The sequence below is a fragment of the Anoplopoma fimbria genome, chromosome 5, assembly GCF_027596085.1.
Source record: "Anoplopoma fimbria isolate UVic2021 breed Golden Eagle Sablefish chromosome 5, Afim_UVic_2022, whole genome shotgun sequence".
NCBI lineage: Eukaryota > Metazoa > Chordata > Actinopteri > Perciformes > Anoplopomatidae > Anoplopoma > Anoplopoma fimbria.
Window position 1 is genome coordinate 1,688,193 of NC_072453.1, and position 17,505 is coordinate 1,705,697.

Below are 17,505 nucleotides of genomic sequence, written 5' to 3' on the forward strand. Positions count from 1 at the left end.
ACCTGAAAAGTTCTTGTCTCTTTGCCTCATTTCAATTCATCCGTTTTCCCTCAAACAACTTGCTTATTAAGAAACCAGCTCACTTCAGAAACCAGATGAATACTCGGTTTCACTACAATTACCAATATCATTACTGTGTATACCTCGATTTCCTAGTGCCTTTCTTAGTTTCCAAACAACTGCTCAGAACAAAACATACTAAAACAATACCTAATATCATACTATATATAAAGTTTCTCTCTGCAATAATAATTTCAGTCCATCACCAGCCTGAAAATCCTTTTTTCACGGTTTCTAGGCCTTCAACCATAAGGCTATCTGGATGCTGTTATGTACTTTGGTGAAGTGCTAAGCCATAGGGTAATCCAAGTTAGCTTTTCTGATTGCATACTTGTGCATACATTTGTCAGTAGTCTCTTTGTCCAGCCTATGTAAAAGTTACTACCAGTTACAAGATGAGCATTACACAATAAACGTAGTGTTCAGGTTAATTCATTTACAAAAAGCGATCTGCGGTTCGTTCCCTGGCTCCGCTAGTCCATCTCGATGTTCACTTGGGCAAGACACTTAACACCAAATTACTCCTGTAGGCTGTGCCTGCAGTGTGTGAATGGGTGAATGACGACATGTAGTGTTAAAGCGCTTTGAGTGGTCAGAAGACTAGAAAAGCACTATACCAATCCATTTACTATGTGTTTTTTTCCGTCCAGGCTTTCCTATACAAGTCTGGATTTGCCAAAAAAACGGATTTGGGCTGGCGGTCTGAATAATGCCTTTGTTTATACAGGCAGCTTTAAAATACCTGCAGCTGTTTCCATTTTAAGGCCATAGTAGTGGTTTTGCATGTTTTGTTAATTTACTTTAATTCACATATACTTCATATGCAAACCCTGCTATGACATTTAAGACATTTGAAAGTATTTTTTTTTTTATTCTACCTTCTCCAGGCAGCTATCTGCTTCCTTTGATTTCTGAACATATCAAATATTGTCAAACTTGTAAGAGTTGGTCAATCCTTCACTTTGGATCTATTAATTCGTGTTTCATTTTGGATAGGAGGTAATGTTTAATATAATTTCATTTTGGCCTACTTGAGCCAGGAAATAGCTGAGAACATTGTCATGTTATCACCTTACATAGTTAAACCAGAATGAGAGCAGACCTCCAGTAGGATGAAGTATGCTATGGTCCGCATTCATTCAAAATCCTGGAAATTCTTGCAGGTTTGTGAGTAGGTGTGGATGTATTTATTTGTGCTTTAGAACTAAACAGTTTTGAAACAATCAGAAGATAAGGTTCCCTCTCAACATTTTCTCTCTTCCTTCACGCTCTTAAAGACATCCAACTTTGAAGTAATAATCTCAATTTATTGCTTTTTATTTGAATAAATATCGGGTTTCTGGCTAAGTCCAATATTCACCCTCCTTTAGGCGCTAGAGTGATCTCCACCAACTTTTCAGAAAGATATCTGGCTCTTTAGTGACTAAATGCTTCGCCATTTTTACCAGCTATTTGCTAACTTTGCCTAGTAGCTGTTTTGGTGCTAAAATGTTCCATCCAGCTGATGAGAACAGCTGACAAAAATGAATGCAGACTTGATATTTACTGTCATGGAAGACCCAAGATTAAGTCAAAAGGCTGTAAAGTAAAGATGATTTGTTGTTTAGGAGCAAACACTTGCTAACACACTGGTGATCCTTGCTGTGCTTGCAATATTATTCCTACATTTACATCGACTCGGGGTAAACAGCGCATAATTGCGACTTCACGTCCACCGCAAATTAGGTGACAGCTGCCGCGCCTATAGCAGAATATTGTTCCTCTCAGCTCCAGAGGGACCTATTATTACATTCATTCATTAGTGCCCAGAGAAGCAGAACAGTAGTCCTACGTGTAGAGGTGGGCTGTGTGGGAGGAATGCCAATTGCCAATGCTGGATATATTATGGTAAAATAGCAACAAAGACAAAGAAAAGCGTCAGTGTGACAGGGTCATTCACGCCCGTCACGTGTTTCAGCATCGTGGTCAGCGTCTTCTAATCTACTCAGATATTGAGCAGTAAACCTGATGTCTGCCGCTAGTTTTCCCATCACAGGAGTCATCGATCTCCTTTAATCTTCAAAGCAAATGCTCTGGTCACTGTTCAACACAATCATGTTGTCCGGTTCTTGTGACATATTGATCAAACGGGTTAGAGGATTCTTTGAAGGTCTAAACCTCATCGGAAATCTTTCCCCCTGTTCGTTTACCACCCTTTAATGCTGTCAAAATTTGTTGAAAAAGCGGTTGGTCCACTGAGGGCCGCAGGGGGCCTAATGATTAGCCAATCAGCACCACAGGCAGGACTAACGCTGTTGTCAAGCTGGGCGCCATAATAACGCCCGGAATCATAGTTTGTTTTTACTTCACTCCTCTCCACTCTTAGAAGCCTGTCAAAACCAGTTGGTTCTCATGGCTACGAATTGATGTTGATTTAAAATGTTGTTTGATTCAGGTAGAAACGTTGGCCTCAAGTGATTGGTTGGAGAAAATTTTACAGAAATCGGCTAGGGTGGAGGCAAAGCAAACTGAAGATGGAAACAGAGTGTAACAAAATCATTCTCAGCAAAACCCTTTAAGTTATTAAAACAATTGAAAGCAGTTGACCATTTCCTGAGCCCTGCCCCTAGATTTATATATTTGCAGTAACCTTCCACTCAAAGTGTGTAGTATCAATTACAGGCAAAGGTAGACAGAAGCAGGCTTGTCATTTTGAGCTGGTGACCGTCAACTGAAATGTCAGCTGTCACTAGCAGGTTTTATCAGCTGTAGCTAGCTAGCTAATCAGCTAACCAAAGCTCAACAAGTTGGTTGACTTTTTAATCTTTCCAGCTAAACAAGGCACTTGATGGCTATTGATATTATGCTGAAAGTTTGAGGCAAAGCTGGAACTCAGGCGATAAGACGAAAATAAACCGTGTAATTCTCAAAACACCCACAAAGGGTGAAATGCTCGTTGCAGGAGAAATCTAGTTTTGTCTTGTCTTTGACCACTTGAATTACGATATGCTGAAAGGATATTATGGAATTTTGGCACAATGATGCCAAAAATATCCTATCAGCTTTAAGATAATCTGAACAAATGACAAACTTGTGATATAATGTCTCACTCAGGCTTCTATCATGACATGAGCTGTGTAATTAATTGCAAATGTATGATAATTACTACAATTATTATTGTTGGCTTGTGCAAACTGGCCGCTTTACATACTAGCATCCCACCAAGCCAAGTGAGGAGTCAGACTCTGCTGACTTGACTAATTCCCATTTAATGAAACTCTTGGAAGTGTCCGCCATCACTCTAAGAAATAAGGGTTCCAAACGGGTTTGCCCTGAAAGGCTGTGGTTCTACATGGAACCATGTGGTTCTGAAGAATAATTTTTCTGAGGAAAGGGTTTTTCAAGTTTCTTTGTAAGACTAAGGGTTCCATATAGAACCCTTTTCCTCCAATTAACTGCTTTTGGAAGAAAGAGTTCCTCAAGGATTGTTGTGGGTATCGCTAGACAATCAGACCCCTGGGTTGGTTCTTGTTGGCACCCTGAAAATGTTCTGGGTAAAAGCTTCAGAGAAAGTATTGGATTGAGCTATTACATCATTGTCTGTAGGTCATCTCGCCAGAAAGGGTTCTCCTAGGAAGACAAGCAGAAGAACCCTCTATAGTAGGATCTTTATTTCTTGTGAGAATAACTCCCTCCACTAAGACTTCAATGTTATCATGTATTTAATAGCAAATATCACATCTTATTTTTAATCAAGTCACAAGCTCAACCACACCAAACCTACACAGTTTTAGATTGAGGTCAAGGGCCGGGTGATGGCTTTATAAATGTTAAAACTATGATTTCAAAGCACAAAGATTATATTATTTGTAAGATAAAAAGTCTTCAGTTTCTGTCCAACAACAGATGATATGACACATTCTTCTGATTGGATTTTAACACCTGGGGAATTAGCACATGCTGACATTGTGTGCTGTCATTTAAAGGTCGCATCCTGCAACTGTGAAAATCATTTTCACTTCAGAATGTCTCCAAAATGAATTTACGATGTTTAATTAAAAGGTTTTTGTATCTATTTTGACAGCTCTCTCTGTCCTTTCTAACCGCAAGCTGTTTTGAGTGTTGGATTCTCATGTTGATAAAAGTGTCACTCCACCATTTTCTACAGATTAAAATCATTATATTAGTCATGAGGATTAATACACAGCCTTTAAAAACAATTGTATAGCGTCTACTGTGGCTCTAGGGACGTAAAAGTCAAGTAAAAAGTGACCTAAGGGACATCACTCATATTTTCTCAGCTTAGGCTAAAAGACCCAAAACTTTTAACAGAATACAAATAACGATGTGCAAATAGGGATTAGTCATGTTTGAGTGGTTTGATATGATTGGTCAGGACAGCTAAGAAAAATGCCGGTCAAAGTTACAAACTATTAAAGCTGCTTATTGTTGTTGTTTTACGAACAGCCGGATACGTCACACAGTACTCTACCTTCCCATTTGGTAGACAGACAGTAAGCAACTATAGCTGGTGAACATGGTGGAGCATTTATCTGCTAAAGCACCAGATATTCCATATATCAAAGTTGGTGGAGACCAAAACAGAGCAAATAGGACAGTGAATATTGGACTTACATTCCTCAGGTGGCCAGAAACACAACTCTGCATCTGCTAGATGTGTAAATAAGAAACACATTCTCAATCCACACTCATCTAATACCAACACTTGGTCAGTGGCCCTACGCTTAAAATTATTACGCTCTAGGTACCTCCCTTTTGTCAATTTTGGACTCAGGGACGACGTGTCAGGTTTCTGCTTGTTACATGCCTAATGTATTCTCAAAGTAAACGTCAGTGTTCAAAGGAAACATACAGTTTCTGCTCAATACTTGCATCTAGTTTCCTTTCAAAAGAAACTTCCAGCATAGGTTTATTTATGCAATACAACCACTTGGTTAGGTTTAGGAAAAGATAGTGGTTAAGGTTGACATAAGTATGTTTATTATGTAAAATAACTACGCTTGTAACGCCACTGGCATAAGTAAGGTCCAGAAGTTAAGTTACTTAAGTATGATCAAATAAGACAGCGTGGACTTGGTTTTACACCTGGAAATGAACAGCAGTCTCCTGCAAAGTTGTGTTTGTTTGACTCATACCCTACACTTACTTTCTCGCCCTTTATCAGTTGGTCTGGCTGTCTAATACCAACGCAGATTAGTTTCCATTGGAGTGAATTGAAAACCTGCTGTGTCTCATACATGCGCTGATGGATGCCTTGGTGAGTCGGTATCAGGCACCGACGTTGGGAGTAAGACCGGGTTGAAATGGGTTACTATATGCTAACACTCCTCTGATATCAACATTATAAGGTGACAGCTTGCTGTGCTGCCCCAGGTATCCCAAAAAAATCTATATCCATAACTAATGCACACATAAGTCTAGTTTTGTTGACACTTGCAGATAATGCATCTCATTTCTGATTGAACAAAGGAGTACCTCCATCTTGTTTGTTGTTTGAAATGAACAGCCCAATAGAAGTTTGTCAGTTTTCAGTTTGGACTACATTTACAGACTCATTGATTCTCAATCGCCACCCGGTAGAAAACAATAGCTTAACTAGAAAGGTGCACAGTAGAGTGCAGATCTCCGCCTGATGTGTCTGCAACGACCACTGCTGTATTGTGTGATGGAATGAATACAATCCACAATTGGCTAACCCCCCCACCTAGACACAAATGGCCTGTAAGCCGTCCTTAAACAGACCTAATTCAAACTAAAAAACAAGTGGCAATGTACACAGGCAATTGGCTCAAGGTCCTCATGTAAGACACATTATACAATCTTCAACGAAATACTATCTGGCTGCATTGGCCGAGAGGTACTGAGGAGAGTTTACTAGTAGTTCCGTTAGCTGTTAGCCAGAAGCACTGTCCAAAACACTAAAAATTAGCAAACTGAAATAGTAGCAGCTGGATGTTGTAAATGCACTCACCTGTGAATCACAGGGGCCCCTACCAGCCAGGGGCCAGTTAAGAGTAGAAGTGGGTAAGAGTGAATGAGAAGTCAGCAGACAGTCAATGGTAGTATAAAACTGGCAATAAAAGGTGTTTTGAGATGAGCATACAGCCATAACTGACCGCCAAAACTATAAGGGAGTTTACCTGCTGCAGAATGCAAGATTAGCCGTGGGCAGACACACGGACGCACACTCACTCATGGAGGCATGCACGCACGCACTCGAGCGATCGCATGATCCTCCTGATAATTATAGAGAGATTACAGTGACGATAAAGTGCTGGCTATTGTATATTAAGAACAATTGATCTATCTAATGTCTGTCTTTGAGGATTAGGGTGTTACACTGCAGCAGAAAAAAAAAATACTTCTCTCCAGCTCAGGGGTGAACCGATTTTACAGGCTCAGGAGAGAAATCAACAAATCCCTCCTAGATTTCTCATGAATCTTGAATGTATGCAGCCATAAGCATCTAAGTCCTACACAGAACAGATCTTCTCAGGAATTTGCATTGAGTGAATGCTGCAAAGAGTTGTCAGACTGTGTTTTTGTCCACATCCGTGCTGTGACAATGTTTGTGAAGCACCAAGGGGCATGGGCTGCAATGCATTTATGCATGAGTTTGCGACATTTGACGTGCAAACACACACAAAAGCCAAAGTGTACCAAAGTGTGCAATCCCATCTGGGACATTAGTTTGGAAATGTCATGGCTCTCGATATGAATGGTTTTCATGATCATAAGAAATCTGTCACTAAGGATCGTTTTTTCTGTCGAGAGTGTTCGTTTGAGGAACCATGCTGCCGAATAATTTTACCATCCATCTGGTTGTTCACACTCAGTTTGTTTTCTAGTCGCTGCCTGGTGAATCTAAAAAGGACAGAGTAGCTTTACAGCAGATGTTCGTGTGAGATGATAAGACGTTATAATTCAGATTAAAGTAAAAGAGCTTCCCTTCAGTACTAGGGGCCATCTTAATTAAAGAGTTATGAACCCTCCATAAAACATGAGTTACGTTTATGCATCACTCATTAGGATACCTGCCTAAAGGAACATCCTGAATAGAAGGGACCGTCACCTTCTCTGTGCTTCTTAAGTCTCTTTGGATGTGGAGCAAATCACGTAATCAGATCCAAAAATATGTAAATATCACATAAGCACAATGCTATGATAAAGTTTTCAACATTACAGAAGTGTTCTCATCTTCATTGATGTAAGTAGGCCACGGTTTAGTCTAGTTAACAGGGCGTACAAAGCCTGATTGGAAGCAGTTGGAGTTTTTGGCCCCGAGTTTGCCACCGTAGTGGAAGTGTGTGTTGCCTCCGTGGGAGGATGCGTGCAAAGTCAGTGAAAGTGATTGGCCATTCGGGTGGAGAGTTTTTTTCCCCGTCTCTTGCCAGAAGAAGGCTTTGGGGTCCAGATGTGGGCTCAAATCAGTTCCTCTTCGCTAAATTTAGTCCCGAAGCAAAACAACCGTTTGGCTTTACTCAGCATGTGACGGTTAGGGAAATAGGTTGTTTTGAGCTTTAATGATGTTATGGTAGATATAAAAAGTGAACTTCTTGCGGGATGCATTAGCGGCCAGGAGGAGAGGAAAACAGCCCCTGAATTTGTATTGATAATTTGATTAATTGCAAATTTGTTGTGGCAATTTTGTATTATAGAGGGACAAGACATTTGCTATTTTATTTTCTATAATGATTTTATGATCAAAATACAAAATTCTGATTATATCTATTGGCTCCACACGGGTCTCACCATATTGACTGCTAGGTCGACTGCTAGAGGCTAACAGTGCAAACAACAGCAACAGTGCTGACAGAGCTAACTGTGTTTAACTGAGGGGGAACCGGAAGATGAGCACTACGCACATAGAGGGAGAGCGGCTTCATTCTCTCCTCAGGTAGACAGTTCTATATCAACTATATCTTCACATATGCAAACCGCTGTTTGCTGCTATATTAAAGTTCTAAATGTCGTATCAAGAACCTTTAACTATTTGGGGTTAATTTGATGCCCTTGTTAGAGACTTTACAGAGCAGAGATGACAGGAAATGAAAGGAAGGTAAACGGGAAATGACATGCACCAAATGCATGTCTAAACTCAAACTGCTGACGTTGCGTTTCATATTCGGAGCCTCTCCCCCACAGAGGATCGGCGGTTCGATCCCTGGCTCCGGCAGTCCATGTCGATGTGTCCTTGGGCAAGACACTTAACCCCAAATTGCTCCCGCAGGCTGTTCCTGCGGTGTATGCATGTGTATGAATGTTAGTTAGGGTTCTGATGGTCAGGTGGCACCTTGCATGGTGGCTCCTGTCATCAGTGTATGAATGGGTATGAATGGGTGAATGATTAGTAATGTAAAAGCGCTTTGAGTGGTCGGAAGACTAGAAAAGCGCTATACAAGTACATTCCATTTACCATATGCGTATGGTTAGGAATGGGTTTAATGGGAACTTGGCGGTGGCGTTTATACACATCGTACAAAGGGCAGTCAAGGCCAGATTGACAAACCCCTGTGGAGCTGTGGGCACCAACTTAACTTGTATGCTGTACATCAATTAGCTTGTGTGGCCCTGGGCCGTTGCCAGCTTTGCCTGGTTGATTTTCAGTAAGTAGGTGGGGAATCACTAAGGGCCTAACAGCACATTTTTGCCCCAGGCCCCCTAACAGTCAGGCCATGCCAATGTTAACAGAACATATACTATTATTATATATATGTTTCGAGACTATAGTATACTTAGCTGCTGCAATAACGAACCAAGTCGTTTTAGTAGAAATGAACCTGTTATAAGTTTTCTCTTTAAATCATGTCCATATTAAACACGTTTTGGCTTCTGTAATCACCGCTGAGGCCTTTGACACAGCACTGTAGGATCAGTTCTTCCTCTGAGGGTGAAGAGGTGACGGAGCGCAGAAGAGAGAAGTGTCAGAGTGCTAATGGGGCTCAATGGGCCTAGGGGCGAAAGCAGGCCAGGCGTGGAGGAAACAACTGTAAGTTTTCCTCTGACTATAATTAATGTTAAAGTGACTAGAAAGCATCTATTTTCTGCTTGAAAATAATCCATACAGAAATAATCAACTGTGAGAAACAGTGGCGTGAGGTCATGCTAATGACAAGAACTAGTTTCCCACTGCCTCTTTTAAATTTAAAAGGCATGACTGCTCGTCCGGCTTACAGATGAGCCCTTACTTGTTTCAGGGGAAGACAGCTGTTTATCTTGAAAATACTGTACGCATGTAACAAGCTGAAATTGACAGGTGTTACTGGACTGGAAACGCACATCAAACAAAAGATGTCCTACCAACCGTTATACGAGGATACGTTGCGTCTTGTCACATGATCAAATCGAGGCTTGACATTGGACAACTACAATCATTGAATACCACTGTAAATGACAAAAATACCAAAGAAATAAGAAAGTGTTAATTACATTTTTGTTTAAATACTTTATTGGTAGTTTTTAAAACATATGTAGAATAAGCAAAATTTGTTTGCACTGACTATTTTATTTAAAAAAAAAAAAAAAATGAAAACCACGATTGAGGGGTTTGCCTTTTCGAAGGAATATATAGCATGCACATATTTTATTTCCAGTACATGTAACAAATAAAACATTTAAAGATACATTAGAGTACCTTTAAGTGTCAGTGTTCAAAGGAAACATACAGTTTCTGCTCAATACTTGCATCCAGTTTCCTTTCAAAAGAAACTTCCAGCATAGGTTTATTTATGCAATACAACCACTTGGTTAGGTTTAGGAAAAGATAGTGGTTAAGGTTGACATAAGTATGTTTATTATGTAAAATAACTACGCTTGTAACGCCACTGGCATAAGTAAGGTCCAGAAGTTAAGTTACTTAAGTATGATCAAATAAGACAGCGTGGACTTGGTTTTACACCTGGAAATGAACAGCAGTCTCCTGCAAAGTTGTGTTTGTTTGACTCATACCCTACACTTACTTTCTCGCCCTTTATCAGTTGGTCTGGCTGTCTAATACCAACGCAGATTAGTTTCCATTGGAGTGAATTGAAAACCTGCTGTGTCTCATACATGCGCTGATGGATGCCTTGGTGAGTCGGTATCAGGCACCGACGTTGGGAGTAAGACCGGGTTGAAATGGGTTACTATATGCTAACACTCCTCTGATATCAACATTATAAGGTGACAGCTTGCTGTGCTGCCCCAGGTATCCCAAAAAAATCTATATCCATAACTAATGCACACATAAGTCTAGTTTTGTTGACACTTGCAGATAATGCATCTCATTTCTGATTGAACAAAGGAGTACCTCCATCTTGTTTGTTGTTTGAAATGAACAGCCCAATAGAAGTTTGTCAGTTTTCAGTTTGGACTACATTTACAGACTCATTGATTCTCAATCGCCACCCGGTAGAGAACAATAGCTTAACTAGAAAGGTGCACAGTAGAGTGCAGATCAATCGCCCCCCTTTAAAAAAAGGGGACCCAGGGGCAGGGGCGCCGCTAGGGATTTTGGGCCCCATGAAAAGAATCTTTATGTGGTATGTGTTCCTTTATATGCCTCTTTGCACCATGGGCACTTTGGCCAGTGAAAACTGTTTTTAAATGTGCCTTATAAATAAATTTTACTTACTACTTACTACTTACTTACTTTACAGGGCCCCCAACACAGCGGCAAAATTTTTTGATGCTATTTTACATACAATTATGCATTTTAATGGTATTTTTGACTATCATATCACATGTAAAACATGTGTGATTATATGTTAGTTAATAACTTAGTGTCATTATTTTTTCTGTATTATAATTTCATCATCATTAGGGGCCTCTCTGGGCCCCCCTCCATCATGGGCCCCTAGAATCCGTCTCCTTTACCCCCCTTTTCGGCGCCCCTGCCCAGGGGAATCTAACACAATATACTTCCGCCCCTGTAGAGAGAGCGCACCGGGTAACTACTCACCTCTCGCGGTTTCTCCTCTCTCCCGCGGGAGTCGCAGGTCACTTCAGGGTCCCCATCGCCAGCGTCTCGGAGTTGAACTCGAACTGGTTGCTGGAGGACGCGGACTTCCCCCACGAGTAGAGGCTGGGCGGCCGCTGCTTGAACGACGACGTGTACCTGTAGAAGCTCCGGTGCCGGTTCTTCAGGTACTCGCGGTAGTTCTTGGTGAGCAGCGTGTACAGGAACGGGTTGATGCAGCTGTTGCTGTACGTCAGGCTCGCCACCAGGTAGTTGATGCAGGTGTGCGTCTGCGAGGCCAGGTTCAGGGGCTCGCTGCTGTACAGGGACAGCAGCTGCCAGATCCAGAACGGCAGGAAGCAGGCCCAGAACACCAGCACGATGGTGAAGATCATGATCAGGACCTTCTGCTTGGGGGACCGCTTGCCCCCCGGTCGATCGCGGAGTTTCTCTGGGACTCCAAGTAAGTCCGGGCTAACTTCACGTACAGGTATCCGATGATGAGCCCCGGCGCCATGATGCTGGTGCCGAACAGGACGGTCACGTAGACTTTGTAAGCCAGGGGAGCCCAGGTCGGCGCGCACATCCTCTTCACCCCCCCGTCCGGCGCGCTCTTGGAGGTCTGTGCGACCATCACCATCATGGGCACGGTGAGCACCAGGGAGAGCAGCCACACCCCCACGCCAGGGCTGTGCGGTAGCTCTTGGAGCGCCTCACCGTGTCCAGCGGCTTGGTCACGGCCAGGTAGCGCTCCGTGCACATGACCGTGAGCGTGAAGATGCTGGCGTGCATGGTGAGGAGGTCCAGGCTGAGCAGGATGCGGCAGCCCACGTCCCCGAAGTACCAGTCCTTCAGGAAGTAGGTGGCCACCACGAACGGGATGGTGGAGAGGTAGAGCAGGTCCGCCAGGGCCAGGTTGATGATGGAGATGTACATGGAGGTGGCGAAGCGGATGGAGTGGCACATCACCACCAGCGTGTACACGTTCCCGGACACGCCGACGACGTAGACGACGGAGAGGAGCGTCCCGAAGGTGGAGGCGATGATGAGTTCGTGGTCCACGGTCCCGGAGCCGACGGACTTGTTGTTCATCGCTCCTCTTCCCGGTGTGTGTGTGTGTGTGTGTGTGTGTGTGTGTGTGTGTGTGTGTGTGTGTGTGTGTGTGTGTGTGCCGGAGAAGTTGGAGGAAAAAGATGCGCGTGTGTCCTCTCCCGCTCTCTGCCTTCTGCTCTTTGCTCCTGAAGATGTTATATCAAAACACACTGTGCCGAGACATCCATCCCTCTCCTGGTGCACCTGGCTCCAGCTCCGTTTAAATGGAAGAAATATGAGAGTCGGGGGGGGGGGGGGGTGCTTACCAAAGTGTGAACCAGATGGCACAGTGGGAGCAGCAAGAGTCACTTTTTACGCGCAGATTTGCAGCGTTAATTATATATATATATATATATATAAAAAAAATCGCTTTAGCCACCTCTCAATTAATCTCCAACGTGTCATTGTTTCCAGACTGGGGAGGCTGTGGCGTAGTGGAGAGCAAGGTAGTTCTCCAATCAGAGGGTCGGTGGTTCAATACCCGGCTTCGGCAGTCGATGTGTCCTTGGGCAAGACACTTAACCCCAAGTTGCTCCTGAAGGCTTGCCATCGGTGTGGACTGGATGTTGCATGAATGTTAGTTAGAGTCTGATGGTGGCACCTTGCATGGTAGCCTGTCATCAGTGTGTGAATGGGTGAATGATATGTAATATACTACTGACTGTAAGTCGCTTTGGATAAAAGCGTCTGCTAAATGACTGTAATGTAATGTAATGATAACGACTAGTTGATGATGAAATCGTCCCCTTGCGCTGACCACACAAACGGAGAGCTCCTGACTCTCGTGCCGCAGACCAGATCCAACTAATGTCCCGAATTGTCCTGCTGCATAAATTCGACATTATATGGTGAGACCCGTGTGGAGCCAATAGATATAATCAGAATTTTGTATTTTGATCATAAAATCATTATAGAAAATAAAATAGCAAATGTCTTGTCCCTCTATAATACAAAATTGCCACAACAAATTTGCAATTAATCAAATTATCAATACAAATTCAGGGGCTGTTTTCCTCTCCTCCTGGCCGCTAATGCATCCCGCAAGAAGTTCACTTTTTATATCTACCATAACATCATTAAAGCTCAAAACAACCTATTTCCCTAACCGTCACATGCAGTATGGAACAGTCCAGCTGCTGGTCTGCAGGGAGTTTAACGTAAAGCCATTCAGTTTGATGCTCATTGGATGCAGAGATTATTTCAAGTGGCAGCGAGTCAGTTTTTTACAGAACAAAGTGTTTGTTTCTTTTTAGGCGTCGGTTATTGCTGTTCATGTGGGACTTAGAGAGCAGAAGAAGAGCGAGGTGGCAGTTAACACTGCAACGCCCACTGTATTCTGTTGCTGTAATGTCTGTTTTCAGTTGCATGTCACATCCTCCCTCCTACTTAACACACACACACACACACACACACACACACACACACACACACACACACACACACACACTCTCCTCTTCCCAGATACATGATTGGATCAGATGCTACAGGACATGATTTCCTGTACAGCAGGTGCATCACTAGAACACTTGTACTTCCTTTGATGTTGCACGGCTCTGCACTTGTCAGGCAGATTCTTAACAGACAATACGAAACAGATAAATATGAATCATAATGAAAACCAGATTGTGGAGAGAGAAGAAAAAAGAAAGAAGAAAATATCAGACTGGTCCGACCTAATATGTTACACGCTGTTGTCTCCTGCTGATGTCCTTCAGATGCTGCTGAAGAAAAATGCAATGCAATATGAGTTTGAATGTAAAGTGCAGGTGTGAGTTGTAAAAGGCTATTGTTAAATATATACTGCCTCACACAACGTTTTAATGATGTGTGCAAGTTATGGAGTATGCAGAGGCCAAAAGTTCAATATCACCCTGTGGAGATTTCTTGTGAACCAGCACAGTAATGTTTACATTACGTGTTTCTCATACAGATAGTGTGTGTATCTCTAAGGCCTAACAAATGTGTCCAATATATTTCATTTCTCATAAAACATTTGAATTTTGTGAAAAGCTGCGCTAATCAATATGTTCTATCAATAAAGCAAGAAACCTGTGTTTGTGTGTCCTTCACACATCTTTAGAATCGCTCATCCAATCTACTTCACACTTGGCAGGTAGAGTCTAATTTGTTGAAATTTGGATGCGTGGTATGTCAAATATTAATACACTTTAAAAAATAAAGCAATAACTCTGTTGGAGGTCGGGTCTTTGAGTCCAGCATTTGGTATGCTTTTTTCCCTTCAATTTCCATCAATTGTATTGTGTTAGGTGGATGGTACACGTAGAAAAGGATGTACAGTGGGTACGGAAAGTATTCAGACCCCTTTAAATTTTTCACTCTTTGTTTCATTGCAGCCATTTGCTAAAATCGAAAAAGTTCATTTTTTTTTCGCATTAATGTACACTCAGCAACCCATCTTGACAGAAAAAAACAGAAATGTAGAAATTTTTGCAAATTTATTAAAAAAGAAAAACTGAAATATCACATGGTCATAAGTATTCAGACCCTTTGCTGTGACACTCATATTTAACTCACATGCTGTCCATTTCTTCTGATCCTCCTTGAGATGGTTCTACTCCTTCATTGGAGTCCAGCTGTGTTTAATTAAACTGATTGGACTTGATTAGGAAAGGCACACACCTGTCTATATAAGACCTTACAGCTCACAGTGCATGTCAGAACAAATGAGAATCATGAGGTCGAAGGAACTGCCCAAGGAGCTCAGAGACAGAATTGTGGCAAGGCACAGATCTGGCCAAGGTTACAAAAGAATTTCTGCAGCACTCAAGGTTCCTAAGAGCACAGTGGCCTCCATAATCCTTAAATGGAAGAAGTATGGGATGACCAGAACTCTTCCTAGACCTGGCCGTCCAGCCAAACTGAGCAATCGTGGGAGAAGAGCCTTGGTGAGAGAGGTAAAGAAGAACCCAAAGATCACTGTGGCTGAGCTCCAGAGATGCAGTAGGGAGATGGGAGAAAGTTCCACAAAGTCAACTATCACTGCAGCCCTCCACCAGTCGGGGCTTTATGGCAGAGTGGCCCGACGGAAGCCTCTCCTCAGTGCAAGACATATGAAAGCCCGCATAGAGTTTGCCAAAAAACACATGGAGGACTCCCAAACTATGAGAAATAAGATTCTCTGGTCTGATGAGACCAAGATTGAACTTTTTGGCGTTAATTCTAAGCGGTATGTGTGGAGAAAACCAGGCACTGCTCATCACCTGCCCAATACAATCCCAACAGTGAAACATGGTGGTGGCAGCATCATGCTATGGGGGTGTTTTTCAGCTGCAGGGACAGGACGACTGGTTGCAATTGAAGGAAAGATGAATGCGGCCAAGTACAGAGATATCCTGGAAGAAAACCTCCTCCAGAGTGCTCAGGACCTCAGACTGGGCCGAAGGTTCACCTTAAATCAGTTTAATTAAACACAGCTGGACTCCAATGAAGGAGTAGAACCATCTCAAGGAGGATCAGAAGAAATGGACAGCATGTGAGTTAAATATGAGTGTCACAGCAAAGGGTCTGAATACTTATGACCATGTGATATTTCAGTTTTTCTTTTTTAATAAATTTGCAAAAATTTCTACATTTCTGTTTTTTTCTGTCAAGATGGGTTGCTGAGTGTACATTAATGCGAAAAAAAATGAACTTTTTCGATTTTAGCAAATGGCTGCAATGAAACAAAGAGTGAAAAATTTAAAGGGGTCTGAATACTTTGAATACTTTATATACCCACTATATATATATATATATATATATATATATATATATATATATATATATATATATATATTTGTTTACTGTGTGGGTCATATGGGGATTGTAAATATTTCAAATCAATTTCAGGCGTAAATGGGTTAGCATGTTCCACATTTTGTTGTTAGTGTGTCATGCTTCGTGGGATGCACACTGGTCTGGTCTGGTCTGGGTCTGGACTCTGTCTAGTTCTGCCTTCCTCTTGGTCATGACTCTGCCTCCTCTGTTTAGCTGGTCCTGACCGCAACACTGGCTCTAGTTACACAGAGCTACCAGAGCTTCATGTTGGACTCAACCATTTGAACAATGTGAAAATGTGTTAACTGCTCTTTTTAGCTATATCTACTTCAGCTTCCATGTTGAAAAATTCCATTAGCAGGGCAGATACACTTCACTTGCCGCTGATTGGTTAGGGCACAAAATCAAACCATTGCAAATAGAAAAGGGCTAACATAAACACAATGTCAGACAGAATAATTAAGCAAAAATAAATTGCGATTCAGACAAAAACGTCCAAGGTACCATGTATTTAGTACTACTTATATTTTCGGAACTAGTGCTCCCAATATGTGTCGACCTGTCTTTTAGTTAGTTTTAACTAACTTTTTGGTGAGGCTAACATATTCAAAACTCGTTTTCCCCATGTTGTGCCACTTAAACTGCTTAAGGCTGCGTTGTAATGCTGTTGAGGATATTTCATGATAAAAGTGCAGAAAGTCGGCAAAAATGTAAATACTGTAGATCCCACAGCCTCACAAATACGGGACAAGTACTGTAATGTTGCGCAGTGTGTCACTGTAGCTAAAGCAGAGAGAGAAAACTAATGTTTATTTTCCCCATCTATGGACTGGAGGTCTGAATGCAAATTAAGTAGCGTTTGAATGGAATGAGGCATGGGAATAGGGGCGATGGGTCCAAGGAAGAGTGATGGGAGAATAGGGACGAGGGGAGAGCTTCAATCAAGTAGAAAAATCTGGAATTGTTCACGTGGAGAAGAATAAGAAATGTCATCTCTATCCGCATGAATGAGAAGACTGAGGAGACGAGAGTATCTGTGTGCAGACTGTATCAGTCTCTAAGCAGAGGTGGCTTTGTGCAGTGAAGGCCAGGCTCTATTTTCAGACACGTTAAGCTTAAGGAGTCTTATGCAAGAGGCGAAAGATTCAGCAAGTTGTTCCTGTGAGGGAGGGGTGAGCATAATTCATAGCCTCACCGTTACAATAAGATAAGTTTCTCCTCCGAAATTCTCGGTGCAGTGGCACCTTCCCGCTGAATCCGAATGCCAGGCGCCGTGGTAACGGTTTGACAGCAGTAAATTACATCACGTCTGTCGTGTCTTCTTAGTTGGCGGGTAGAAAACAACAGCTGCTGTTTGATCATGCAACACACACTCTGTGTGTACGGAAGCAACGGCCACAGATGGAAATAAGACGAGGTGTTTGATACATTATTTACAAGGCGCCTGATATCCAGATTGTGGAATAACGCAGGAGTACAGATGTGGAAAGGTCAGACTCGTTACTTCAATTTTTCCACTGAACACAATTTGGCGCTTTATGCGACGTGGGGTGGGGAAGAGGTCTTCTGTGTGTAGTAGGAGTGTGTACATTCATTTTTGCATGCAAAATGTTTATGTAATCGTGCTAATTCAATTTTGT

At 42.2% G+C, this 17,505-nt stretch overlaps 1 protein-coding gene across 1 annotated transcript; it reads right to left on the minus strand.

Annotated features, from left to right (window-relative positions):
• Positions 1-11,037: 11,037 nt before the first annotated feature.
• On the minus strand, positions 11,038-12,088 carry LOC129091751 (urotensin-2 receptor). Its single transcript, XM_054599447.1, is given in 3 exon segments — positions 11,038-11,430; positions 11,433-11,671; positions 11,674-12,088. Coding segments are annotated over 3 exon segments (1,047 nt in total).
• Positions 12,089-17,505: the final 5,417 nt, after the last annotated feature.